Below are 27,609 nucleotides of genomic sequence, written 5' to 3'. Positions count from 1 at the left end.
CCTGAGCTGTGGAATAAACTTCCTACAGTAGCCAACGGTGCCTAGAATGGTCAGCTGCCTGCCACTCACCCTGTGCCCTAGATGCAACACCTTTGCCATCTCTGCTGAATACTGGGTGGGCGCAACAGCCAGCCCTGTCTTCCCAATTCTTACTAGCACTGCTGCTATCTGTACTGGATACAAACCCCCTCTCTGTCCACAGACAGCCCTATATGCCCACCCATAACTCTGCACTCACTCCAGTGCCCTACTGACCAGGCATTGGAGGGCAGCCTGGGCATTCCTCATCCTGAGGGACATCCTCAAAAACTTACAGAGGCCACCCGGAATGCTGAAGGCTGCCTCCCTCCTAGCCTCTCTCTCTACACTGCCTTTCCCCTCTGCTGATACAACATAGGCATCCCTATGCAGAGGATGCAGATCACCTGGAAGCACAGGATGATCTGTACTATGTGTCTTGCCCAGCTTGTCTGAGGACAGACCCCTATGCTGATCTAACTATGCCCCTGATGCCTCCAGCCAGGAGTAAGGCTGCAAAAGCTGGGTTCTCGTCTGAGTGACCCCCTGATGCTCCGTTAGTGGACTGGAGTGGGCTAACTGCAATACCTGCTGCATACACTCCCTGGGTCCTACTAACCATCTTCTACCTGTCCAGACCCTGGCTAACCCGGTAGAACCTGGCTCCCTAATGATCATGTCCCCTGCCTGTCATGTAAATCCCCCCACCCCACATAACTGAAAAGGTACTTACACAAGGGCCATGCCAGTTTATGCATTTACACACATGGTACTATTAATAAAATCATAACAGTCTACACGTCTCTCTCCTAATCGTTTGCATACATATAATTAGAACATTAGGACATTCCTGGCGAAAGTTATACTGTTAATTGGATATGCTTTTTGATCTGGGCTTTAAATAGTATCTTCCCAAGCATACTTCTCCAATTAACCCCTTAAACACAGGCTAGCAGCCTTTATAACTGCAGTCAGCCCTAGACCGCAGAGCTGACACTTTAAACACACATTTGGTGACTCAGGGTTTACTTTGCCGGGTAACCTGCCTTTTATTGATCACAAAGATAATGCGTCATCGTCACAGTGAATGCCACATGGAATACAGGCATACCCCGCATTAACATACGCAATGGGACCGGAGCATGTATGTAAAGCGAAAATGTACTTAAAGTGAAGCACTACCTTTTTTCCACTTATCGATGCATGTACTGTACTGCAATCATCATATACGTGCATAACTGATGTAAATAACACATTTGTAACATGCTCTATAGTCTCCTCGCTTGCGCACAGCTTCGGTACAGGTAGGGAGCCGGTATTGCTGTTCAGGACGTGCTGACAGGCGCATGCGCGAGCTGCCGTTTGCCTATTGGGCGACATGTACTTACTCGCGAGTGTACTTAAAGTGAGTGTCCTTAAAGCGGGGTATGCCTGTACAGCAGACTTTACAAAATGACTCGGAGAAATGATTGGATAACGGCCACTGCATCTGTATGTTTAGTTGTTGCATTTTTCATTATATAAAGTTATGCTATGTTGGTTTCTCATGCGGGGCGTTAAGGTCTTCACCAGGGGGAGAGTGTAGCAGGCATCCCCTTCTTACCGCCTAGGGGGAGATCAGCTCCATTGCTCTGCTGCTAGGAGAAACAGTACAGTTGCGTTGGCCATCTTGGTACACCCAAATCAGGCTATGGGACTCCTATTCTGATAGTGCGGCTATCCAGGGAGCCTGTCAAGCTCCTGGACTAGGCCGAAGCCTGCACCTAGGCTCAAGGGAGTTCCTTCCTCACATTAGAAGGTGTGCAGGGCTGTCCCTATGCATCGGTAGCTCCCGGTAGGGAGCAGACCGGAGCACAGAGGGAGGTTTCCCACTGCGGCCTGTGTATTAGCAATCACCCGGACCTTAGGGTGTGAGAGGCTTGTTGTTGGAGACCCCGCAACCCTCTGCTGCTGTTCTTGCCCTTGCTGGAAAGAGTGGCCTGGCTGGACCTTAAGCCCGGAAGGTATTATGCACCAATGCAAAGGGAGAGGGTAGTGCTTCCCTCACACACACACTGGAGGGATTTCTCGCAAGACACTGGGTAACAGGTGCCCGAGCACCCTAGGTACTATAGGAGCTTGCTAACCCAGGACAATTACTGTTACTATTGTTATTACTGTGCATTTTGTTGTGAGTGTCATGCTATGCTTTCTGTGGGACCACAGTAAAGGAGTTTAATCATATTGGATTGTGAGTGTGTTATTGGGGTATACCCTAGGCATATGAGTTCCTATGAGTAGTCAATCCTATTGCCCATGATCCTCATAGGTGGAGGCGCTGCACCATATAGGGAGATACAGAATGCACAGTCACCCCAGGCCCCCTATGAGCGGAGGTTCAGCCCTTCTGTACGCCTGACAGGTAGCACCAGTACCGTAGTAGCCGCTGATTCCCTTAGGGTGGGGTAACACCTGTTACACTTAATTTTGATATGGTCTAAGAGCTTTTAGATATTTAATAACTATTTGTAAAAACACACACACATATATATATATATATATATATAAACCTGCTTTGCCATTAAGACCAGCCTCACACTGATGATACCCATCAAGGTTGAAACATGTATGTGAGTAGGTCTAATGGCTTTGCATCTCATCCCAGCCTCTGTTTAAAAGCTGTGTTTAAAACAGCATGCATTGGCTTGAGGATTGGCTTGTGTAATACGAGCTTGAGACAAAAGGTGGCACTGAGTGCTCATTTGCATGTCATTTCCCAGAATCCCTTGCTGCAGTGGAAGCGCTGTATGCTGGGTGACAATGGGGAAAGACAGGGTTGCAGACCTGTCTAAGACATGCAAATGAACATACAGTAATATTTACAGTTGCTATATATATATATATATGTATATATATTATATATATAGATATATAAACATTGCAAGCCATCTTTAGTCACAGCAACGTTGGAAAGGTTGTAGGATTACAGTATGTCTGAAATTCTAACTCAGTGTTTTTCAACCAGGGTTCCCAGGAATCCTTGGGTCACACTTGCACCCCTAAAGGGTTCCCTGCAATTTTCAGGTCATTTGAAATTTGTAACAAATACAGAACAATTTACAGTGCATTTCATCTCAGACATACTATTAGAGAGGGTTGGGGGTCCTTACGATGCATCTGATCTCAGACGCACTATTAGAGAGGGTTGGGGTTCTGCAGAATTTCGCATAAGGTTCCTAAACCAAAAAAATATTGAAAACCACTGCTTTAACTAATCCTAGACAAGAGCTGTTTAGATTGAAGTAGATAAACATGTGCAATCTTACGTTTTTTTTCTAAAATCAATCAGTTCTGTAGTATTACAAAATAGTGAATGTTTTTTTTGTTTTTTTTGGCTTTGTTTTTATTCAACCCTTAATGCCATTTTAATGAGTTTTAAAGCATTCTTTGATTTTTGGTTTTACACATTGCCCGATTCCCAGGCCCAGGGATTTCTTCCCATGGGCCATCGTCTGACATTGCGATCAGGCCAGGTCTTTTTGACATAGTATCGGCTCTGATGTTCAAGGGCCCCGGCTTGTACTTTAGTGTAAACTGTTACTTGGATAGGGAGGCCAACCACCAGTAGCCGGTGGCATTCAATTTAGCGGAGCTCAGAATGTAGGTCAACGGGTTGTTGTCGGTCCATACCTCAAAAGATACCCCACATGTAGTTGTGCAGTTTATCGACTACCGCCCACTTGAATGCTAAAAACTTCATTTTGTGAACCGGATAGTTTTGTTCACTCAGCGTCAAACTATGGCTTACATATGCCACTGGGCGAAGGCCAGCAGGGTATTTTTGATGTAATACGGCCCCTAGCCCGTTAAAGCTTGTATCCAGATGCAGGATGTACGGATGCTCTGGATCAGCATAGGCCAAGACTGGGGCTTCCGTGAGGGTTTTCTTGAGCCCGGTGAACGCCTGCTCACAGACGGATGTCCACTTGTTTCCAAAGGGTGTTCATGGAGATGCGACCTTCTGCCAAGGTTCCTCTGGCCAGATCAGGTTATTGAGGACCTTGGCTTTGCTGGAGTACCCCCCTACAAATCTGCAATAGTATCCGCAAAACCCCAGGAAGGATATCGCAGCTCCATCATATAGTCTGTTCTGGGCCAGATCACTACGGCTTGGACCATAGCGGGGTCGGTAGCTACTCTTTCCATGGACACTATGTGGCCCACATAGGTGACTGAGGTGCGACAGAAGCAACACTTGTCCAGGGACAGCTTCAGGCCTTCTGTTCCCAGTCTGCCCAGTACTTTCAGAAGGCATTTTTCATGCTCTTCAACTGTTTTACCAAACACGATGATATCATCCAGAAAGACTAGACATTCTCGGGGATTCATATCACCGATAGTCTTCTCCATTAACCTCTGGAAGGTCGCAGGTGGATCACATATATGCCTTGGGGCATCCGGGTGAACTGGTAGAACCCATGGAGGCAGACAAATGATGTCTTCTCCTGGTCTTCGGAGCTCATGGTACCTGGTAGTATCAAGACCTCAGGTCCAGGACGCTGAACCACTGACTGCTTGATAATGCACTGAGGATTTCCTCTATCTGCGGCAAGGTATATTGATCTGGTACCGTGAGGCGGTTCAGGGTGCAGTAGTCTACGCATAGACGGACAGACCCATTCTTCTTGTATACTACCATGATAGGAGAAGCATAGGGGCTACGGGACTTCGTTACGATGCCCTCCATCTCCTACAGGACGTCCCTCACGTCCTCCACATCTCTGAGAGTGATGCGTCTGGAACACTCCCAGAGTGGTATGGCGCATTCAGCCTGATCGTGTGCTGAGCGGTCTTGCTGCAGCCCACATCAATCTCACTGGTGGAGAATACCTCCCGGCGCTCCTCCAATTTGGCACTTAGTCGTTTCTTCCATTCTGAGGGCAGGGTCGATTTCCCAAAGTCGAACTGCAACCCGGTAGGAGCTTCTTGCACGGTTGCAGCGTTCATATGAGCCAGGGATTCTACGGGCGTAACCGGTATATCCGACCCAGTGCTTGACTGACTAGAGGAGGGAGGGAGGGAGGGGATATTAGATTTTCCAGTGCAGACTCTGTCCACACAACAATAGGTTTTTGGGGAGGAGTGCCAGCCAATAATTTGTTTTAGGTGACAAGCCAAATAGTATATTTTTATATCGGGAACTGCTAACCCACATCCTTTCTTTGTTGCCAACATGTCTGTCCTTGCTAGTTTCGGCCTCTTATCCTGCCATATAAATTTGAATATCCAGGCCTGCCAATCTTTTATATATATAAGGGATATTTGAATCGGAAGAGTCTGGAAGTAGTATAGGAGGTGTGGAAGAATATTTATCTTTACTGAATTTATTCACCCCCAGCCAGGAGTACTGAAACTTTATCCAAGCTTGTAGATCTTTTTTGATTCGGGCAAACAAGTTCACATAATTATCCCTAAATAAGTATTGGTAGTCTTTTGTTAAGACAATTCATAGATATTTTAGATGGAAAGACTCCCATTTACAATTGAAATTCAACTGCAATAATTTCACTTTCTGGCTGGAGTGTCAAATTCCATGTCTCCAATTTATCTGAGTTCATTTTATATCTGGACAGTCTACCAAATTCCATCAGAGTGGCATTCAGATTTGGAAGGGATGTAATGGGTTTATTACTGTCAAGATAATATCATCTGCAAAAATGAAAAGCTTGTATTCTCTTTAGCAATCTCAAATCCTTGAATGTCCAGGTTCTCTCTTATCATACAATCAACTGTTCTATGGTTAGGGCAAACAGGAGTGGGGAAAGGGGCCATTCCTGTCTGGTTCCATTAGAAATTCCAATTTCATTAAAACATACTCTTGGTACAGAATTTGTAAAGTAGCTGTCGGCTCATATAAAGCTTGTACCCTTGTCAGGTATGGGGCTTCTAAAACCAAAGGCTTCTAGGGTCCTTGTAAGGAACGGCCAGCTTATTCAATCAAATGCCTTTTCTGCGTTCAGGCTCAGAAGAATCGCCTTAGTTTTGGCCTTATTAATATGTTCTATTATATTTATTATTTTCCTTGTATTATCTGACACTCGTCTCCCACTTCTAAAACCCAGCTGGTCATTGTGTATCAATTTGGGCAGGATCAAATTTAAGCTATTTGCCAAAATCTTGCTATATAGTTTAAGATATGAATTCAGCAAAGAAATCGGTCTGTAACTACCACAACTAAGTGGGTCCTTCCCTTCCTTATGAAGAATTGTAATGCTGACTGTATACAACAGACGACAGAGAAGCCCAATGCTACATCCAACATGACAAAAATAGACAGTAAAATACTTATATATTCTCTTGAAAAAAGGTAATTTAGTTTAACCCTTTGGCCAAAGCATAGTAAGCTTGCGAACCACGACAAGGCAGACCCTGTTCGCAAGTCCTAACACTACCAGATAAAATACTAATATACCTCTATTAGGATTACAATTCTAATTTACCTCTATTATAGGGAGAAAGACCACATTGGATCTTTATCCAGTAGAATGAAAGGACCTACTAACTTGGGAAGTGGGGTGGGGCGGGCTTAAAACCTTCAAATCCAATTTTGTCTTTCAATTTTGGGATTTAGTTTGCATTCCTCTTAATTTGCTATCCAGGATTTGGTCTGATTTATTGCCCCTATCATAAAAAAATCAATTTCAAAGCCCTCTTCGTCTCTTCTAATTGGACCCGCTTTAATTCGTCCCTAGCCACTTGTAGCTATTTACAGTATATACAGTACCTTCTTGGATTGGCTAAATGTATGTTTTCTTTCAAGATGTATTGTTTTCTCATTCAGTGTCTTAGCAAGTTGTGTTTTTACCTTTTTTATGTGAGGCTATTGATATTAGGGTTCCTCTTATTCAGGATTTATGGACCTCCCAAAGAATTGCACTTGACTCCACAAATCCCTCGTTTAGACTAAAATAGTCCCCTAACGCTTCTTTTATGTTATCAATTTCAGGGTAATTTTGTACAGTCTCATTTATTCTCCAATGTCTACTTCTATATTTCGTTAACGGGGTGTTCAGGATTATCTTGGCAGGTGGGGGATTCAATTATGGCTTGCGTGATACTATCCAGGACTCAAGGACTCACAAATACTGTATATGATTTATCCTGGAATATGTGTCATGTTGTGAGAAAAAAAATGTATAATATGTTCGTTTTTTAAATTGTGGTCTCCATAGGTTTATTACTGTGTATTCTTTCATTAATTCTCTAAACGTCTTCGCGTTTTTTGCTATCTGGGGAAAATGCAACTGGTCAGGATTGTTTATTTGTCTAAGGCCAAGGCAATACTGCAGGCGCACGTGACGCCATGCGGCAGAGGCAATCTGTGGCCTATGGGATTACTATAATGTGAGCGACGGGGAGGCATGATGGAGACGTGGCCCTCATTGGCTGAACCGCCCACGTGACATGGCCGTGATGTGTCCGTCGCTCAACCGCTGCGCCAAAACTCAAAAATAAGGCCTAAGGCTGCGCCCATAGTTCGCGCGACATGAACAAAATACAGTACCTAATACAGGCTGACCATAGTGCACAACTGCGTGCGCGACGAAGAGCAACCGCATGGCAGAATTTTGAAGAGAAATTGTTTTGTTTTTTCATGCGATGGGCACGTCACGTGAGCAGGTCAGCCAATGAGGGTGAACCAGCCTGGTGATGTCATGGCTGCACCTCCCCATCACGAGCCACACATCGCTCAGGCGTCAGACGCGCGCCCCTGCACTATAGCTGAGGCCTCAATCATGGTTCTGAACTATGCTAAAGTCTCCACCTAAGATTAGGGTATGAGCAGGGGGATCGTCATTTCCCCCCATATTTATCTTTCAGAAACTCTGAATGATGTTCATTAGGGGCATATAAATTGAGCAAAGTAATCTTATTTCCCCTTTGGAGACCGTAAACAATTCTATATCTCTCTTCAGGGTCTCTCTTGATTTTCTGAGCCTGGAAAGGAACATCATGCTTTATTAAGATTGCTTCCCCTTTTTTCTGATGTCCACATGATGCGTGGAAACTAGTTGGGTAGGTTTTTAAAAAAAAAGTATTCGAGGGGTTAGTTGAACGAAAGTGATTTTCCCGCAAAAATAATAAATCCCCTTGTAGTCTTTGAATTTAGAAAGTGCTAGTCTCCTTTTGAAATTAGAAATGAGACCCTTAACATTTATAGAGATTATTTTTTATTGAGATTTGATCAGTCATGGTATTTAGAAAGTTGTATTTGTATAAGCTTTGTGTTGCCCCAACCTAGGCCTAGGTCTGTCTTTGGAGAGTTAAATTGTGTGGTCTCTATCTTGGCACTTGGGTAGATTTGTCATAGTGTTCTCAGTGTCTTATATGGTGGCGGAATGTGTGTGGGATTGATCAGGGTAGGATTTTTTGGGGGGGGAGAAAGGGTATGGTAAGGTGGCAGGGGTGATCAAGTCCTGCATGGAGGTCTCATAACAGCCCATCTTAGGACCAGAGTTATGGGCACCATGCCCTAGAGGGGGCCCACCAGCCTCTGGCATTCTTAGCCCACAATTGCCTCCTGATGATGGATCCACTTATTTATTGTGTCCTGAGCCCCTTCAAGGCCCCAAGGGCCTTCTCCCAGAAACTAAGAGGAAATGCTCCAGGGATCTCTCCCTGCCCCAGTCCCGCCCCGCACCACTTTAGTGGGCCCAGAGATTAGAACTAGTTTACTTTAAATCCCCTGAGGATAATATTACAGGCAGCAATAGTAATACATAACATGTTTCACATTGGTGTAATTATCAGACCTTGCAACAAAAGGTAGGGAGAGGAAAAACAGGGAGGAGAAAACAAGAATCACAGTTAACTATATTAACAGTGTAAACTTAAATTCTTAAACTATGAACTTATACTCAATAAGATGGTATTCTTAAACCTCTCCACGTTCCCAATAGGAGCAATCCCCAGACCCAGGAGGTTTTAACAGTTTTTGCCCTGCCAGACCATGGTCCCTTGAGGGACCACACTCCGGACTGGCATAGCAACTCACTGACTCCAGGCTTGTGATGAACCACTGCAGTCCAGCTCACACTTTAAGTCCCTCTCCGACTCCTCGCGGCCATAGGAGAGGAGTCTAGTGGCTTATTGACCACTTATTCATCCCTCTTGATTGAGCTTCCAGTTTTCTTGATGAGTAGCTCAGGTGTTGTCCTGATCCCTCCTCTACTTGTTCGATGAGGCATCCTGTCAATTTTCTGCTCTCCAATCTGCATTCTGTCTCAGCCCCAATGGCAAGCTAATCGGTAACCTGTGTCACATTTTTGAGGCTCCGATCGTGATAAACCAGGAACACCTCCTGGACTCCTGGGTGCGATAACATGCTCTTTCATTAAACACTCAGATTCCTCTGGGAAGCTTAAGGAGACTTGTTGGCCATTGTATAACGTTGCACCACAAGTTGTAATGGGAGCCCCGTCTGTATTTGAAGCCTCTTTCCCGCAGTAAGGTAGTAACCAGGGCAATGCTCTCTCCTCCTATTGATGGTGGTGCTTGACAGGTGCATTTTCAAATTGTATATCTTCTCTACTGCAAGCTGCTAATATTTTCTCCTTGAAAAAGAAATTGTGCATTTTAAGACCAATATCCCTGGATTTATTTGGGTTTGAGAACCTAAGGCCCAGTAATCAATGGGCTCTATCAATCACTAGGGGAGGTTCCTCTAGGCTAGGGTCTAGAATAGATATAGGAAGAATCTCTTCAAGCAATCCAGGAGAGGCCCCGGAGCTGATTCTGATTCTGAGGTTCTACCTCCTCTCTATTTTCAATATCTTCCACATTGTCTTGGTTCTTCATTTAGCCTTAGTACCTCATTATCAGTACCTGCTTGTAGCTGCAGGGATGCCTCCATCTTTTGTTCCAGGGCTAGAGTCCTCCCAGACAATGCAGCTACTCCAGACTTTAATTCAGTCATAGCCCTACCAAAATCACTAATTGTACCTTTGATGTCCCTGGAGATCGTTTGCAGGTCTTTCATGGTAACGGATCTGTTCTCGTCTCTTTCTTGGTCCGTTTCAGTTTCCTCGTGTGGCGGTTGAGAGAACGTGCCACCAATTTGTGTCTCCAAGTCCACTGCAGCGTCCCTCGGCTGAAAGTTTTTGAGACCTCTTGCTGGGGGGCCCTTTTTGTGCCTTTAATTGGCATCTCTGGGGCTTTATCTGCCTTTAGGGTGCAAAATCATTACATTTTCACATGGATTGAGCTGGTTATATTGCGGAATATCCAGAGGATCCTCGGAGCAGTTCCACTAGACATCTGCTCTCGTGCCATCCCGTTACCGCCCCTCTTCTTAACTTTTAGAGAAACCAAGACAATTGTTTGCTTTGTATACAGTACTTACATGTGTTTAAGAAAGATAGTTGCCTTGATAATTTGCTTTTAAGAGTTTATTTGCATACTAGCAGGGATTGCACAATTACCTGGTCTAGATTTGCAGAACTATTAAATATACCTTAAATTCTTAAACATTAAAATTGATGGTTAAGATGTTACATATCTGAATTCTTACACTTAATCTTGCTAAATGGTATTGCACCTTCAACTACTGTACCAAGTCTTGACCTGTCCATATTTAGACATAGGTGTTCTACATACAGCTTAACCCCCTTATAACGCTGTGATTGGGGTCCAAAGAATCACATCGCGCTATAAGCGGATCGCATTAGAAATAATGTACAATTGTATGCATTGTACAATAAAGAATTTAAGATACCAATAATCGTGTTGTAAAGTATTCATAAATCTGAAAATTGGGAACCCCGCTTGCATCGCATTATAAGCGGATTTGCGTTGTAACGGATCGCGTTATAATGGGGTTGAGCTGTATATGTATTTGTGTATACAGATCTTTGAAAACCACAGTACAGACGTCCCTTACATTTTTGCAAAGCAATCTCTCTGCACCCTCATATGCCTAGGATCCTCGTGTTGCTTTATTAAAAGGTATTATAGGCTAAAGCAGTAAAATTCAGGACATTATTGAAAACCCTGCTCTCTGATTGGTTAAAATTCCGGGCATTATCCAATCAGTAATGGCCGGAATTTAAGCAGCAGAATGTGTAGTTTTCAATGTGTTTATTTCCAGCCAATCAGCTTTCAGAACAGCTGAGACAGGGCAGGGGATTCGTCTGATTGAAGTAACAGCTCTGAGATAGGGCAGGGGATTGGTCAGGACGTATCAGCCACGGGTTGACTCCTCCCCCTCCCGAGCTGACTGAGATTTTCTGAGCAGATTCAGTTGAATTGGGGGGGGGGGGGGGGGATTCTGCAAAGCAAATAAGTAAGTGGCTGTCTGCAGTTTGTTTGTGGCTGCAGTTTGTGTGTGTGTGTCAGTAGCAGTGTGTGTGTGCTGTGCTGTTGTATATCTGTGTAGAGGTGCTGTGTGTGTGTGTGTGTGTGTAGAGCTCCAGTGTGTGCATGTCAGTGTCACCAGCAGTGTTTATGGGTGTAGCATGTGTGTGTAGCAGCAGTTTGTGTGTGTGTAGAGGTGTGTGTGTGTATAGAGCTCCGGTGTGTGTGTCAGTGTCAGCAGCAGTGTTTATGGGTGTAGCATGTGTGTGTGTAGCAGCAGTTGGTGTGTGTAGAGGTGCTGTGTTGTGTGTAGAGGTGCTGTGTATAGAGGTGCAGTGTTGTGTGTATGTTGTGTGTGTATGTTGTGTGTGTGTGTATGTATGTTGTGTGTGTAGAGGTGCTGTGTTGTGTATAGAGGTGCAGTGGTGTGTGTGTGTGTGTGTGTGGTGTGTGTGTAGAGGTGCTGTGTTGTGCTGTGTTGTGTGTAGAGGTGGGGGGGAGTGCAAAGTTTAGTAAGTGGCTGCATTTTTTATTGTGGCTGCAGTGTGTGTGTGTGTGTGTGTGTGTTGTGTTGTGCTGTTGTATGTGTAGCAGCAGTTTGTGTGCGTAGAGCTGGTGTGTGTGTGTATAGAGCTCCAGTCTGTGTGTGTGTCAGTGTCAGCAGCAGTGTTTATGGGTGTAGCATGTGTGTGTGTAGCAGCAGAGAGTGTGTGTGTGTGTGTGTGTGTGTGTGTGTGGGTGTGTGTGTGTGTGTGTGTGTGTGTGTGTGTGTGTGTAGAGCTGCTGTGTTGTGTGTGTAGAGCTGCTGTGTTGTGTGTGTGTGTGTGTGTGTGTGCGTGTGTGTAGAGCTGCTGTGTTGTGTGTGTGTGTAGAGCTGCTGTGTTGTGTGTGTGTGTAGAGCTGCTGTGTTGTGTGTGTGTGTATAGCTGCTGTGTTGTTTGTGTGTAGAGCTGTGATGTGTGTGTAGAGCTGCTGTGTTGTTTGTGTGTAGAGCTGCTGTGTTGTGTGTGTGTAGAAGTGCTGTGTTGTGAGTGTAGAGGAGGTGCTGTGTTGTGTGTCTAGAGCTCCAGTGTGTGTGTTTGTGTGTGTGTGTGTGTGTGTGTGTGTGTAGAGCTGCTGTGTGTGTAGAGCTGCTGTGTGTGTAGAGCTGCTGTGTTGTCTGTGTGTGTGTATGTGTAGCAGCAGTTTGTGTGTGTTGAGCTGCTGTGTGTGTGTATGTGTGTGTGTGTGTACACAGAGGGGCGGCAGTGTGGGGATATAGATATCTGCAGTGTAAGCGTATATAGAGGTGGTTTCATGTATTTACCATTTTATTTTAATAAAAAAATCTATTTAACTATACAAAAGTGTCTATTATTTATGAAAAAAAGTCTACATTTAGCCTATAATAGTAATAATCCCCTCAGAACAGGGCATTACTGGCCAATAATGCCCTGACTGGGTTAAAGTCCCTCGGCTTCGCCTCGGGCCTTCAACTCTTCCAGTCAGGGCATTATTGGCCAGTAATGCCCTGTTCTGCAGGGATTATTACTTAATTACAGGCTGCAAAATATCTACAGAATTGCAATTTTGATACTAGAACTGTGCACCAAGGTCTACGTAGAGTAAGACAATGAAACATGGATTACCAGTGGCTAGATTTTATTTTTTCAAATACTGATAGCAAGATAATAAATATTTACTTAATGTTCACTTTATCAGTGTACATATTTTGGTCTTCAGGGTAAATGGAGACAGTCATGCTCTGAAATTCTTTCCGTTCATTTGAGTAATAATAATAATCTCTTTGGCATTAACTTTTTGTATTTTTGTTTATAGCTGTCTTTTGGGGAGACATTGCCTTAGATGAAGAAGATTTAAAAATGTTTCAAATAGACAGGACGATTGACCTCACACAGCACTCAAATGAAAAATTTGGACACACCACAGGTAAGACTTTGTGATCATGCGTTTATAAATTATATTTTTATAGACATGATTTCTATTCATACCCTTCAACTACTGTACTCTCCTTTTCTTATAGTTTGATAGTACCTGAGGCTAGGAACAGAGTATTTTGTTAATCTCACCTTTTTTTTATTTTACAGTATATTCAAATGTTGACGTTTTCCATCTTCATTTAAGTATTTGTTGCTGCTTCTATCATCATACTAGAGTTTTCTCAAGGTTAACCATATGCAGTTACATTTTATCAAGGCTAGTTTGTAGTTTAAAGCAGTAATGGCATTAGTAATTTCCTTCTCAGTTAATTAATGTGTTACCTGTTTGTTTCTAGAGTCTCTGAGAATGTGCAGGCAAAATTAATGTTATTTTTATTGCAAGAGCAGCCCAATGATTTATCTGAGTTGACCTGAAATGAACAGTGTCATATAGTTTCTAAGCCAATAATAAGGAAATTCAATATTTGTATTCTCAAGCTAAACATTACGTTTGGTTAACTTCTACTTTGTTATCCTAATTATTAAGGCCAATGGTGAAAAAAGAATTAAAAACTTAGGAGCCAGGCAGTTTTTTTTAAGGAGCCTGAGTTATGCTGAGTGGCCGTGGGGAGAAGCTGTCCTGGATTAATTCTTCAACCCCCAGTCATACACACTGACACACGCTTACTGATACACACTCACACACAGTCACTGACATAGTGACGCGCACACACTCCTACCACTCTCCCCCTGCCACACTGTGAGAGCTCCCTTCAACACCCCCCTCCCCCCTCCCCCCCCCCACATTGTCATTAGTTAGAAATAAGAGCAGGGCAGAGCAGTCTCAGAGTGCTCCGTTTTGCTCCGCCGTCCTTGCTCGTAACTGCTCTCCAATCTATTCTCTATCCCCCCCCTTCTACTCCACACAGCAGACTAAGCAACACAGGCCTCACTCACCTGCAGGAACAACTGTTCACTAGAATGTCATTTACTATACAGCAGGTAGTTAGGACTACCGACACTTGAATCAAGAAAACAACATTGCCTTAGTGCTGGGCTTACTGACTTGACTTCTTATGAATATACATTCATTGCTATTCTTCATTTGTAAACAAATATAGGTAGGATTTCAGCAGCAATGAAGACAGCATTTGGAATATGTTGTTGATCAATGTGTAGCTCTGCTTGTCTATTTATCATTTGTCGGTATGTACATTTTACAGGTAGACTCTATTTCCATAATAAATCTGCCCTGGATGCTATATACACATTCATCTACACTTGCTATGGAATGGTTCTTTACTCTCCTCAAGTGTAGATGAATGTGTCTATAGCATCCGGGGCAGATTTATTATAGAAATAGAGTCTACCTGTGAAATGTACATACCGACAAATGATAAATAGACAAGCAGAGCTACACATTGATCAACAACATATACCAAATGCTGTCTTCATTGCTGCTGAAATCCTATCCTAACCAATACACTCAGATGTACTCCTACTGTTTATGTCAGTTTTCCCACATGCTGATTAGATTGTAAGCTCTTTAGGGCAGGGTCTTCTTTTTCCCATTGTTACATTTATGTCTTGATGCACTTATCCCATATTACTATATCCCCTGGATTGTGATGTTGTAAAAATAGTTAAGCGCTGCATACCTGGCTGGATCTCTGAAAATATACATCCATCTAGACTAAAGTCTAACCCTGCACCTAAGCAAACTTTTTTGCCCAATTTCCCCGAGTTTAACCTCTAATAAAGTAATAAACTGCAATCTTTAATTTTGGAGGAATGTTGCATTATAAAATAAATGATTCCTTATCCTCAAGACCGCAAATCAGTTTGCTATTTTACTGGTAGCACTTAATAAAGATGGAATATCAATTAAACTAATACCAACTGGTAAGTTTGGAACAACCTATCAGAGACTCTCAAAGCTGTTTTACAATTTAATCTTGTCTGTAACTTTTACATATGTCCATAACATATATTATCTCTAACTATAAAATAAATGTCTTTAAATATAATGTATAACCCTGTTCATTTAATGTAAGCATGTATTTGTCATCATAACTCTGTGCCCAGGACATACTTGAAAACGAGAGGTAACTCTCAATGCATTACTTCCTGGTAAAACATATTTATGAATAAATGTAAAAGCTCTGCCAGCATAAACTTAATCCATCCAGATTAGTTCTGATTGCTTCTATCCATATACAGTACAGTTGATCAAAAATTGGAATATGCTATTATGGTAATTTAGTAACAAAACAACACCAATAATGAGCTAAAGAAATGTTATTTTAGTAAGTATGTAAAGTGCTAAGCATGTTACACATTCTAAAGTATCTAAATTATTTGTGTTTCCAGCAGTCTGAGTAATGTGAATAATGTTAGCCATCCTACATTTTTCCTTCTCATTGTCTGGCTTGAAGAATAGGAATTTAGTCAGCAAGGACTTACGCCAATTACTGAATTTTATATGTTTGTGTGTGTGTGTGTGTGTGTGTGTGTGTGTGTGTGTGTGTGTGTAGGCTTAAGCTTCTTAAGTGATCTAGCCTGATCACATGGATACCTACAAAACAGAGAAGAAAAGAAGTGCCAGCTCCATAGCATAATACTGCATATAAAAAATGTATTAGTAGAACACAGAGTAGTCACCAGGACTTGCACTCACATAGTAGGTTAAAAAACTATAATTTGAGCCAATCTGTATGCTGACATCAATTGCCGGAGGATGAATTTGATGTAAGTCCACAGGCAACAGTTGCAGAGTTGTTAAGACTTTAGGGGGTACTCATCTGTTGTAGCAAAATCCTTAACGGGGCTCCCAGTTCTCCCCGACACCGCCGATGGTGAAATGTACTCAGCAGGGCTCACACTTCTCCCCGACACCGCTGATAGCGATCCTGTCCGACCGGCATCCCAGATGTACCGTGGTCGGTATACAGACAGGGCAGAGCAACCTCCCAGCACTTCCCGGCACTTCGTCTACGCCTCCACACTGTGCGTCACAACGTCAATACGTCACGATGTCCCAACGCGTTTCGTCATGTTCAGTGACTCAAGCGCCGATAGGCTGATGGCTGTAGTGGGTTTATATAGTCTGTTTGATATTAATTCTAAATGACTAAACCTATAACAAACAGCTGTAGCCCATCATCGTCATGTACAGATATGTAAGTCCATAATTGAAAGGTTAAACACATTGCAGGTATAGAAAATCACAACCACTATACAAATACACTGTAATTGTTGTCATCTGACTGACTGTTTAATGTAAACCACATATATTTGCCAATAGTATATGCTTGATAATAAAATGTATACAAAGTTACATGTTAATATAAATAAAACATAGTGATAGTAACAATTACATTTAAAGTCCTCCAAATCTCAAATTAGACAACATAATGTGCGTAATTATGAAATAATTTTCGTGTCAAAGAGAGTGGTAAATTAATAAAATAAAAGTTAAAAATTAAAAAAAAAAAAAGCATAAACATAAATTATGCAAAATATAATTTGTGCAAAATATAATGACAGGTTGGAGTGATGTTATGAAACATAATCCTGTCTGTGTCATTAACCAGAAGTGAAGCTATTCAGCTATACCAATAATGGTACAGCTGAACCCCGTTATAACATGTGCTCGGGGTCCACATTATGAGACTGCGTTATAACCGGCATCGTGTTATAACCGTAATCAGTGGCATGAGGACTTACCCAGCATCTGCAGCTCTCTCCTCTCTGCAGCTCTCTCCTCTCCCTGCATATCAGGATGCGTTCATGTGCGCACTGCTTCCATGCGCGCACCTTTTGAGCACAGAGGAGGGTCACGTGACCCTTCTCTGACCAATGACAGCCCAAAAGTGAATATATTTTATAAAATACACATGCAGGAATGAAACCCATGAACCTTCATAGCGATTCTTTAGCTGCTACACCACAGGGGTGGTATGATGAATCTGACTTTATAAAGAAACTTAACATCTCCCTCTACTGTGCAGTATAAGTTAAGTTTCTTTATAGATATGCAATAAAGCATTGAATGTTATTTAAAAAAAAAAAAAAAAAAACCCTTGCAAATGTTTATAAATCGCGGGCCACGCTGGGACCGCGTGTTGTAGCGGATCGTGCTGTAACGGGGTTGAGCTGTATATGACATTAATGATCATATATAGGAGACTATTAATAGTGGCAGAAAGAGACTAAGTTGAAACAGCAGAGACATGAGGTATATAAGTGTATAACACTACACTAGGATACTGTATAAATGCACTCGTTGAGTCCCAGTGGTGCCAGCATGCCTAAACGATAAATCCAGTAGGACTCACGAGTGCAAAGTGTCTTGAACCTGTCCCCCCTGGTTTAGAACTGGGGACAGATTCAATACCAATGATCCTAAGACTAGTAGAATCTCTAGAGTGTACAATAGAAAAGTGTCATGGAACACTATATGTTAGAACACCTCTTATTATAGCCAGGCGATGCTCCAAAAATCTAATTCAAGGATCGTTTTGTACGCCCAATATATTGGACGTTACACACTCAAGACAAAGCGTACACAATGTGTGTTGTTAAAGAATTTATGGAGCTTTTGGTAGGATACAAGGATCCATTGGAAGAGGACAAAAGGAGTTACCAGTGGTAAGGTACTTACACATGAGACATCTTGAACTGCCACATTTGTGATTACCACAAGGGGCAGAGCTTGAGTCCATGGTATTATCAGAAACTTTTAATCTACTATGAGGTACTTGATTCTTAATGTTATTGCTCTACGGAAGACAACAGGCAGCATTGGTGTAAGATGCTTGTTCAAATGTGGATCACACATCAACACATTCCAATGTCGATTAAGAACTTCTGTAATTCTATTCGAATAGCCATTAAATTTAGTGATGAATTTGACACCGCGTGTGTTGGATTGACTACTAATCTTATTACTTAATTCTCTATTGAAATGTCTTTCTTTAGATTTAACCAAAAGTTCTGCTCTATCAATGGCCCGTACCTTTTCATAAGAGAACTGGACAAAATCAGTCATAACCCTCCATAGCAAACAGACATAAATCGACGTGATAGTTCATCAACGATTATATTGGAAGAGCAGTTACGTCTAAGTCTATTGAATTGAATATAGTATACCAGGCTCTCCCCCAGCTGTGCATTGGTCCAGATGTAATTGGTTTTCCAAAACCCCATTAAGAGTTTTGCATAGCTGGGGACGAACCTGGTACCAATGGCCATGTCACAGGTCTGGAGATAGGTGTCACCGAAAAGAAAATAATTATTCTTCAAATATATTTGATGATATAGTACAAATGTACATTTAACAGGCAACAGAGTATTATCAGCCTTAAGAAAGTGCTCAATTGCATTGAGACCCTTACCATGCTCAATGTAACAAAACAACACCAATAATGAGCTAAAGAAATGTTATTTTAGTAAGTATGTAAAGTGCTAAGCATATTACACATTCTAAAGCATCTCAACCATTTGTGTTTCCAGCAGTCTGAGTAATATGAATAATTTTAGCCATCCTACATTTTTTCCTCCTCATGGTCTGGCTTGAAGCATAGGAATTTCAGTCAGCAAGGACTTATGCCAATTACTGCATTATATATATATATATATATATATATATATATATATATATATATATATATAAAACCGAAAGAAGAAAATACAGTGTATAGATAGATAGATAGATAGATAGATAGATAGATAGATAGATAGATAGATAGATAGATAGATAAAAGTAATGAGCAATATATATTGTATTCTTCTTTCTGTTTTTCTTAGGCACAATCATATTCTCATCCTTGACATACTGACAGTAATTTTTGTGCATGTTAATTATTTTGCACATTACTGAAAGATGTTGTATGTCTTAGGCAGTTCCACGTAGTCATGGTGAAATATGTAATTTTCTCACAGTATTTTGTGGTTACATGCATATCCCCATTATTATATCAAATGGTGAAACATCCCCCCTAGTTTAAAAAAAAAGGCAATAAGCTGCCATCAAGACCTTCTGTTGAAAATAATACTTAGCAGCATTATCTAATGTTTCCACAATGTCAAATGTCTCTTCAAAATAAGAAACAAATTAACAATTTAACCCAAAGAATTAAGCACTGTACAATTTCCCTGTCAACTGCCCTCATGCATATTTGAAAGCAGCAATCCTACGGGTTTAACTCATATAATGTTAGTATCTTGCCCCATTTGCATGTCCTGCTCTTAAAGATTTAAAGATCTGAAATTCATTACATTACAAAAATGTTCAATCATTATATATATATATATATATATATAAATCTGAGGCTCAAAAGTGTTCAAACAGAAGAGACTGTTGAAGTCTCTTTAGAATTTGGATGTAGTATATATATATATATAATGTATATGAGAATAAGATCAGACCCATAAATATTATATGGAGTGTAATTGCAGGGGTATCCAGTGATGGAACTTGAGATAAGATAACGCCTACCAGGTCTCACTATTAATCAGAGCAGATATATATGTATTCTGTATGCTAGTTCAAGGGTGTGCAAACTGGTGGGCACGCAAGAATTTGTAGGGGGCGGGCGCGGCGGTTACAGAGGCCCCACGCTCTTCCCCAAGGCATTTATATTAAATGCCGGGGGAGGCGTGAGGCCTCTAACTCCCTTACCTGCTCTTTGTCGGCTCCTCAGCGACGCATTACCATGGTAATGACGAGTCGGGGTCATGTGATGCGACGTCACATGACCCATGGCACCATTTGACGCCGGGTCCTTGGAGAGGGGGGGCGTGAACGCTGCGACTGCCAGCCAGGGGGCGCAGCTCAGGAAGTTTGTGCACCCTGTGCTAGGTGGTAGCTAGTGTTTCAGATCTGTCTAAGACATGTGAATATTCTCACAAGCGATATATTTATTTGCTATATGCTATACGTGGAGGTTTTTTTTTCACCTTTTTCACTCACCATAACTTAGATAAATGTGGTGAAACCTACCAAACCTTAAATTAAAAAAGCCAGTACAACTAACCTCACACTGGTGAGACCCACTGGTGAGACCCAAAAGGTTGAAAGAGTTTTCTGTGAGTGGTTTCAGTGGCTTTGCATCTTATCCCAGGCTGTGCTGAAAAGCTGTTTTAAAGCAGCGAGCATTGACTTAAGGGTTCCATGTAAAAATGGATTTTAGGCAAAAGGTGACACTGTTTTAATTTGCCTGTCATTTCCCAGAATCGCTTGCTGCAGTGCACGCACTGTATGCTAGGTGATAATGGCCAATAGCAGGGTTGCAGACCTGTCTAAGATATGAATGTGCTCACTTCTCACAAGCGATATTTGTATTTGATATATATATATATATATAATATATAACAGGGACTTATCCCTATTGAAGAAAATGCCTCTAAATCCAGTAGAGAGCTGGTTAAGTGCAGCCAGACAATCAACCAGACTCCAGCTGCCTAATCAGAGCGCTGGGAAATAGTGTCATGTGACACACAGGAATAGGATTCCTGAGCTCACAATTGGGACTGACCCAGGATGAACAGACAAGAGAGTCCCTAGTCCACAACTGGGCTGACCTGGGGATCAACAGATGTCTTGAACTGCAGAGGTACTACGGACTGACTGCAAGACAAAGGGACAAGACCTCTATACCTGGATGACGACATTGCCATAGCACACCAGGGTGCTGATCCAAGAGAGAAGATAGGCCTTCACCTACAACTACAAGAAACAGAAAAGAGCTGTGGGAGGTGCATCTGGAGGGAGTCTCTGACCGTGTTGCTGATTATTACATCATCTGGCTGCGGTGGCTCCAGTGCACCTTGCTGAACGAACGGATACACCAGAGGTGGCACCAACGGGACAGGCTGACACATTCTCTTCACAGCTTCAAGTTGATTGAGTATATCTCATAAATGCTATTATTTTTACTCTGTTTGTGAGTGCGCTTTTTATATTTTACAATCTCATAAATACTGTTTTATACTTTATCACACTAGGAGTGCGCCTGTTTTTTCTTCTTGTTTTCTGCATATATATATATATATATATATATATATATATATATATATATATAACAACATTACCATTCTCACGTCCGGTAAAGGAAGAGAGGTGGTCACTCATGGCCTGTGTCCAGCCCATTAGAGGTGGGTACAGTCCATAAAACCACCCCTTCCAGAGTTTTCCAAGGAGGAGTATCAAAGTTAGAGGAGTCTCCCTCTGCTCCCCATGGAGAGAGGAAGGGCTGTCAGCCTCTCCCATCGTGAGGATGAGCTTGCCCACTCTTGGTCCAAGAGGCATAGAAAACACCAAGACCCAAAGACCCACACTACCGGGGCAGCACCATCTAGAAGTCCTGGGACTTCAGAGAGACCATGCTGCTATGAAGACCTGCTGCAAGTATACACCACAATAAATCCTGTTCAACTATACCTCTGGCTGGTGTCAGTTCCTGGGCAGGAGTGGTAAGGAATGCAGTGATGGCGGCTGACACCCATATTTACTGGGTTCCATCACAGCTGGAGGCGCTGAAAAACCAGAGAAGAAGAACACAGAGATCCTGCTAAGCCTGTCCTGTCATGTCTCACATCCAGACAGGAAAACTACATGGCACTGAAGAAAGCCACAATGCCACAGTTTGATTGGTAGAACTTCGGCAGACAGTGACCCATACAAGGGACTGATGCTGTGACCAGAGTCTACCCCACCACTTGTGGGAAAAAAAACCATAGAAATTTAAAATGGCCGCCCAGCTGAAGTCAAATAAACTCTGCAAGAATGGGGAAGAGAATGTGTTCCTGGTTTAAAGAGCTCAGCCACACAGAGCAGTGCCTCTTCAGGCCTTATTCGGATGATGAGGAGGTCCCCTATGTGGCCCTAGGAAAAGAGCAGCAGCCAGAGGACTAGTTTTTTCAACATGCCAAGGAACTACAGCAGCAGGCAATGCGGTGTTGTCACAAGAAAACAAGAGGTTCATCAGACTTGCAGGGAAATGTCAAACAGCTGCATGCATAATAAATGGTACTATCTTCTGGGGTTCTCCTTCATATCAATCTTTTACCGTCTTTTCCTCTTTGAGATTAGTCCATCAATTGTGTCTCTGCTATAAGTAAAATGTATCTCTAATTATGGTATCATTTTCTTTCAGAATCTGTTGATTTTTATGTGTTAATTTTTATGTGTGTATTTTTTATGCATACTTTTATGTGTACTTTTTACCTTTTCATGCTGTTGATTAAATGTAGGAATGTTTATTATGCATGCAGCTGTTTGACATTTCCCTGCAAGTCTGATGATTGGCTGGGTAATTAGAGTAATTGGCCTATCAGCTTGGAATGATGGGTATTTATTTCATAAAACATACTGGACACCTAACAAGCTCCTATTGAACCCCCAAAATAACCACAACATATATGTGGTCTGCCGTGCAGTTTGCTCAGGGGCTTACAACAATTTTGGCCAAAAATGTCAAATTAAAAGACCATTTTACTTGATATTAATACATATATATTTAGGCACTGTACCGTGTATGAGTTTCACTGGATGTGCTAAAACTGAACTCTGTCTGTGTTTTATGTTCTGTCTCTGATTTTAAATATTTATTTCATACCCACACCCTGGTTATTTATTCCCTGAAGAAGTAGCGCTTTGCTACGAAACATATTGGATGAGTGCCAAATAGCTGCATACTAGCTATATCTGTATTTCCTCCTATCGTGAGTTTGCCATTTGCCACTTGCTCCTATCTACTGCACACGACCGAATCTACATCTAGGCTCTGTGGAGAAGAACGCGCGAGAGCTGTGTCATCATTGCGTGATAGATAACAAAAGAGGGAACCCCCGCAACTGTCTAAATGTAAATGTGTCGGTGCTCCCTAGGTAAGTGCATATAACAACAGACCAGAGAGAAAGAACCTAGTAAGGGCACTCTAAACACATAGGTGGTATGGTGAACACTTTAAAACATACACTTTATTCAAATAATTTTAAAATAATGGGCGATAAAATAAGAATTAAACGTTATGATCCTTCATATGAACACTGAATGTGGTGTTCTGGATCAATGAATGCTGACTGCAAATATCCTCTATTAATGTATGTTGCAGTTTGGACCACTGAGTATGGTGAGTCACTGTCCAGATGACCCAAAGCACCCTAAATGTCACTGCTGTAACAGTATGTGCCAGTATAAACAATCCCTAATACGCAGAATATACAGCACTCTAGCATACAAAAGGAACCTTAGCCATGTCTGCCAAAAAACAGTGAGGTAGTGTGACTGGCTGAATGAATGGGATCCTGGCTAATACTGTAATATAGCTAGTACAGAGCTAGGAATACTGTAGATAGATGATAGAATATAGGGTTTGTATATAATCAGCTCAATATCACTGGCTATGAATATAACCCTATGAGAAGTGATTATGAGTCTAGGGAGCAAAGCAATAAGTCCCTAACCACAATGTGGGTATAACATGCTAGGTTCACATACATAGTAACAACGGTAGGGCTGACTCAGATCAGGTGGGTATAACGTCTGTTCAGCGTCTCTCAGGTTGGTGATGTGTATGATAACCAATCTATCTATAAGGTGGTAAACAGTACTGACCCAACACCAACTCTGTTGTCAGAGTTGATCTCTAAAGGATCAGTACTCAGTGAGAGGTAGGAGATAAATACATGGTAATGCTGAAATAAATAAACAATTAGGCTAAAATAAAATAGAGTTTCTCACAAATATTAGGCAATCCTTTTCCGTGCTGCATAAGGTCATTTTAATATAGTATCACTGAAACGTCATAAGGGGTAGGTTTATTGGCTCATCTGCTTTACATAGCAGTTACAGAGCTCCTACCATTTTCCCTATTAGTGCAGGTATAATACACCCCTGTATCAGTCTGGACATCACCCTCCATTGAAGGTGAATGTATAAGGCTGACAGAAAGCAATATGTGTAAGTTTTATCATATCCATTCCAGGGAATTTGTGCATCCACAGTTTATTTCTACAGTAAGGTAACTATGATACTGGCTTTGGCCAGTTTTTATTTGCACTACTCACACAAGCATATGCTTTATTTTACCCCTTCAGAGCTTTGTCACATTTTATCACTAGTCCATGGGACAATTATTAAATATATTCAGTGTAGGTACCTGCATACAGGTATGCCTTGACGTGGCATGCAGGCTTATAAATGCTTTGGCCAAATGGTTTAACAAAATTACCCTTTTTCATGAGATCATTATTTTATTTTAGCCTAATTGGAAGGAGCGCAGGAATTGTTCTTTTTGTTTTTCTATGTGTAATGCCTATCTTTTTACCAGCAGAAAACTTCTATAGGGAGGAGCGCGGTATTATGTACAGTTTCATACCTTTAAAAGGGCCATCTTTGAAGGGTCCAACTAAACAGTTCTTTATAGATGTGTATATGTTTAAAATAGCTTTCTATAGCTCACAAATCTTGTTGGTCTGTAAAAAGGTATCATGATATACAATCTAGGCTTCTCCACTGCCAATAAAAATATTATAACTTTGTGCTACGCCCCGCATCGAGTAGTGTTTATTAGCTGCAGTCTGGTAACATCTTAAAAGCGAAGTCATCTAAAATCCCACACTTTGTTATGAGTAATTGACACACTGTAATTTAAGGTAAGTTGTTGCCCCTCCTAAGTCTCTCAAAGGACTAAAATGAAACATTACATGACTAAGGGGCTAAATGTTGGCATTGTGTTACAGACATCAGACAGGAATCAGCAATAATAAATCATTTGTTGTGGTACCTCCCTTTTGGCTGATGTCTACCTGTGTGTAGCACAACCCTGCACAGATAGTGCTACTGACTGCTTCTCATGTCTCCTGATAGTGAAAGTAACAGGGAAGAAGATGGCCAAGGTGAGAAGAAGAAATACTAGTACCAGGGATGGAAATTTCCTGGGTGACTGCCTACATTTTTCACCTTGGTGCCTATGCAGCAGAGCAGCTCTGACCTGTCACTGTCAATCACTGCCGCAGCCGGATACAGTGCGCTCGATTCTGCTTCACTAGCGTTGCACCAAAATTGGATTGGGCGCTGTGTGTGACTGCGGCGGTGAGTGACAGTGCAGCGACCTGTAGTGTTGAGTTTGGGAGAGGGGATAGAGGAGCAGAGAGCAGGCATGGCGGTAACTAGCAGTTTTTTATCAGAGCTGTCCGCTTAGTGTGCTGTGTTGGAGTGGGGGTGGGAAATGGGAGGGAGAGAGGAGAGAGCAGCAGGACTTTGCCTGCCCCTGATATCCATGTCCGGGGGAGAGGGGTGGGAGTGTATGTGTCAGTGTGCCTGTCAATGTGTGTCAGGGTCTGTGAGATTGAGTGTGCCTGTTAGTATCTGTGTCCGTGAGTGAGTGTGTCACAGATACACAGTGACACACACACTGATATACAGAGCTGCCGATGGGGGGAAGGGGGAAAGTTCCAGGAGCCAAAGTCGAGGAGCTGCGGTAGAGTGGAGAGACCGCAACAACCACATGACCAGTAGCGGAACTACCATAGGTGCAACGGGTTTGCCTGCACCAGGGCCCACCACCTTTAGGGGCCCATCCTCCACGCGCTGGAACACTGTTGTGGCACTTATTTTAGTATTTGTAATGGCCCGCCTCTCTCCCCACCACCTCTCCAGGCCCTAGCTGTGGTGTGGGGCCCTATGCGGCTTTGGTGGAGGGGTTTAAGACATTTGGCTGTGGCCGCTTTGCCACGACCAAATGTATGCCAGCGCTTCGTCACGACTCTCCACCACTGGAAGCTTCGCCACTGGCCAGTAAAGGTAACTAAACGCCCTACCCTAAACCCCCCTACCCTAAGCCCTTTCACTTAAACCCCTACCCTAAAACCCTTAAATTAACCCCGTACCTTAGCCAGTAATAAAACTTACATGTGAAGCGGCCGGCAGTGGGGATTCCAACAGCGAATCGGCTGTGGCAGAGGTTCCATCTATGCCATTTGGTCAGCGGCAAAATGGCCACGACCGAATGTCCCATTCCACTGGTAGGGGGAGCCCCCCTCTCTCTCTTCCACCCTCCTGTCTCTCTCTCCAAATCAAACTTCATGGATGAATTTGTAAATAGTGGACACCAGCAGAATTTCATACATTATCAGATTTTTTTACTCACAAGAAACACGCAGGCGAATATATTCGTTGGTGGTGAGTATATTAGCAAAAAATCAGCAGAATATTTACTGGACGAATTTTGATACATTCACCTATCTCTTCTCTCTGGACAAAATCTGTTTAGAGGTTAAATCTTTTTTAGCTATATTAAAAAGTAACCTACATTGAAACGTATCGGCTAACACAAAACATTATAATTTTCTAAAGTTAGTAGCTGTCCATGCTGAACGCTATTTAAAAGAAACGTTTTGTTATCTTTTTTTGCTCTGCACATTGCTACAGTATTTTTTTATATCTATTGCTTCATTCAGGATATATAGGCAATTGAAATATTCAGGTTCTGGGGGATCAAAATATAGCTCTCCTCGGAGCCCAGTGCAGTCAAAGGTTATCTCGTATCTTCTAACCTCAGGTGCTAAAGATTAAGAAAATCATGATTTTGAACACTACTGCACCAGTAAGCATCTCAGAAACGGAGGGTTCTGGAGTTGAAAATAGTGCAGCTCAGCTCATGAAGACCCCCCCTCTGGTTTTGAATGTTGGGAGAAAAAGAGCAGGTGGGGATAGCTGCTATAAACTCATATAGGCTTTGGTGGGCATTGGAGCCTTAAACATATTTAGACCTCCTGAAAACAAAGCAGAAAATACTTTTTTTTACCTCTCGGAAAATGTTTTCAGTGGGAAATGAGGAAGCCAGATATATATATATATATATAGTGTTTTGCCCGCTGAATGGAAGGGCAGGTCCTGTTCAACACAATGACAACTAACAAAAAGGAAAGGCTAATAAAGTCAATCCTACCTCAGTCTCTCGTCCGCTTTCTGTTTCTCTCTCTCTGACTCTCTCTTTATCTCTAAGGCTAGGAGTCATCAAAAGGCAATCCGTTCTATTACAGCCAAATCGTTGATACCTGCCATTAAAGTCAATGGGATCATGCCTTAATGACTCCCGGTGTCGGTCTCCCTCTCTCTCGCGCTCTCTCTGCCTCCTTTAGTGCCAGAGGGGTTCCTGGCCTTTGGAGGTAGTAACATCAAAATGTATTTAGTTTACAAAGGAAGGATTTTAACCTATCTTGAAATCCATTGAATATATATATATGTATATATATATATATATATATATATATATATATATATATATATATATATATATAAAAGGGAAAAAGACTGCGCCTAAATGCAAGG

At 42.1% G+C, this 27,609-nt stretch overlaps 1 protein-coding gene across 2 annotated transcripts in view; it reads left to right on the top strand.

Annotated features, from left to right (window-relative positions):
- The window catches only part of TLL1 (tolloid like 1), a 221,423-nt gene that overhangs the window by 100,332 nt on the left and 93,482 nt on the right, over positions 1–27,609 (top strand). For both annotated transcript variants that reach the window (XM_075611977.1, XM_075611973.1), the window contains one exon: positions 13,168–13,278. In XM_075611977.1, coding sequence (XP_075468092.1) covers positions 13,168–13,278 — 111 coding nt within the window. The remainder of the gene's footprint in view (positions 1–13,167; positions 13,279–27,609) is intronic.

Source organism: Ascaphus truei, chromosome 1, assembly GCF_040206685.1.
Source record: "Ascaphus truei isolate aAscTru1 chromosome 1, aAscTru1.hap1, whole genome shotgun sequence".
Taxonomy (NCBI): domain Eukaryota; kingdom Metazoa; phylum Chordata; class Amphibia; order Anura; family Ascaphidae; genus Ascaphus; species Ascaphus truei.
The sequence above is the reverse complement of the archived record's forward strand: the minus strand, read 5'-3'. Positions and strand labels throughout refer to the sequence as shown.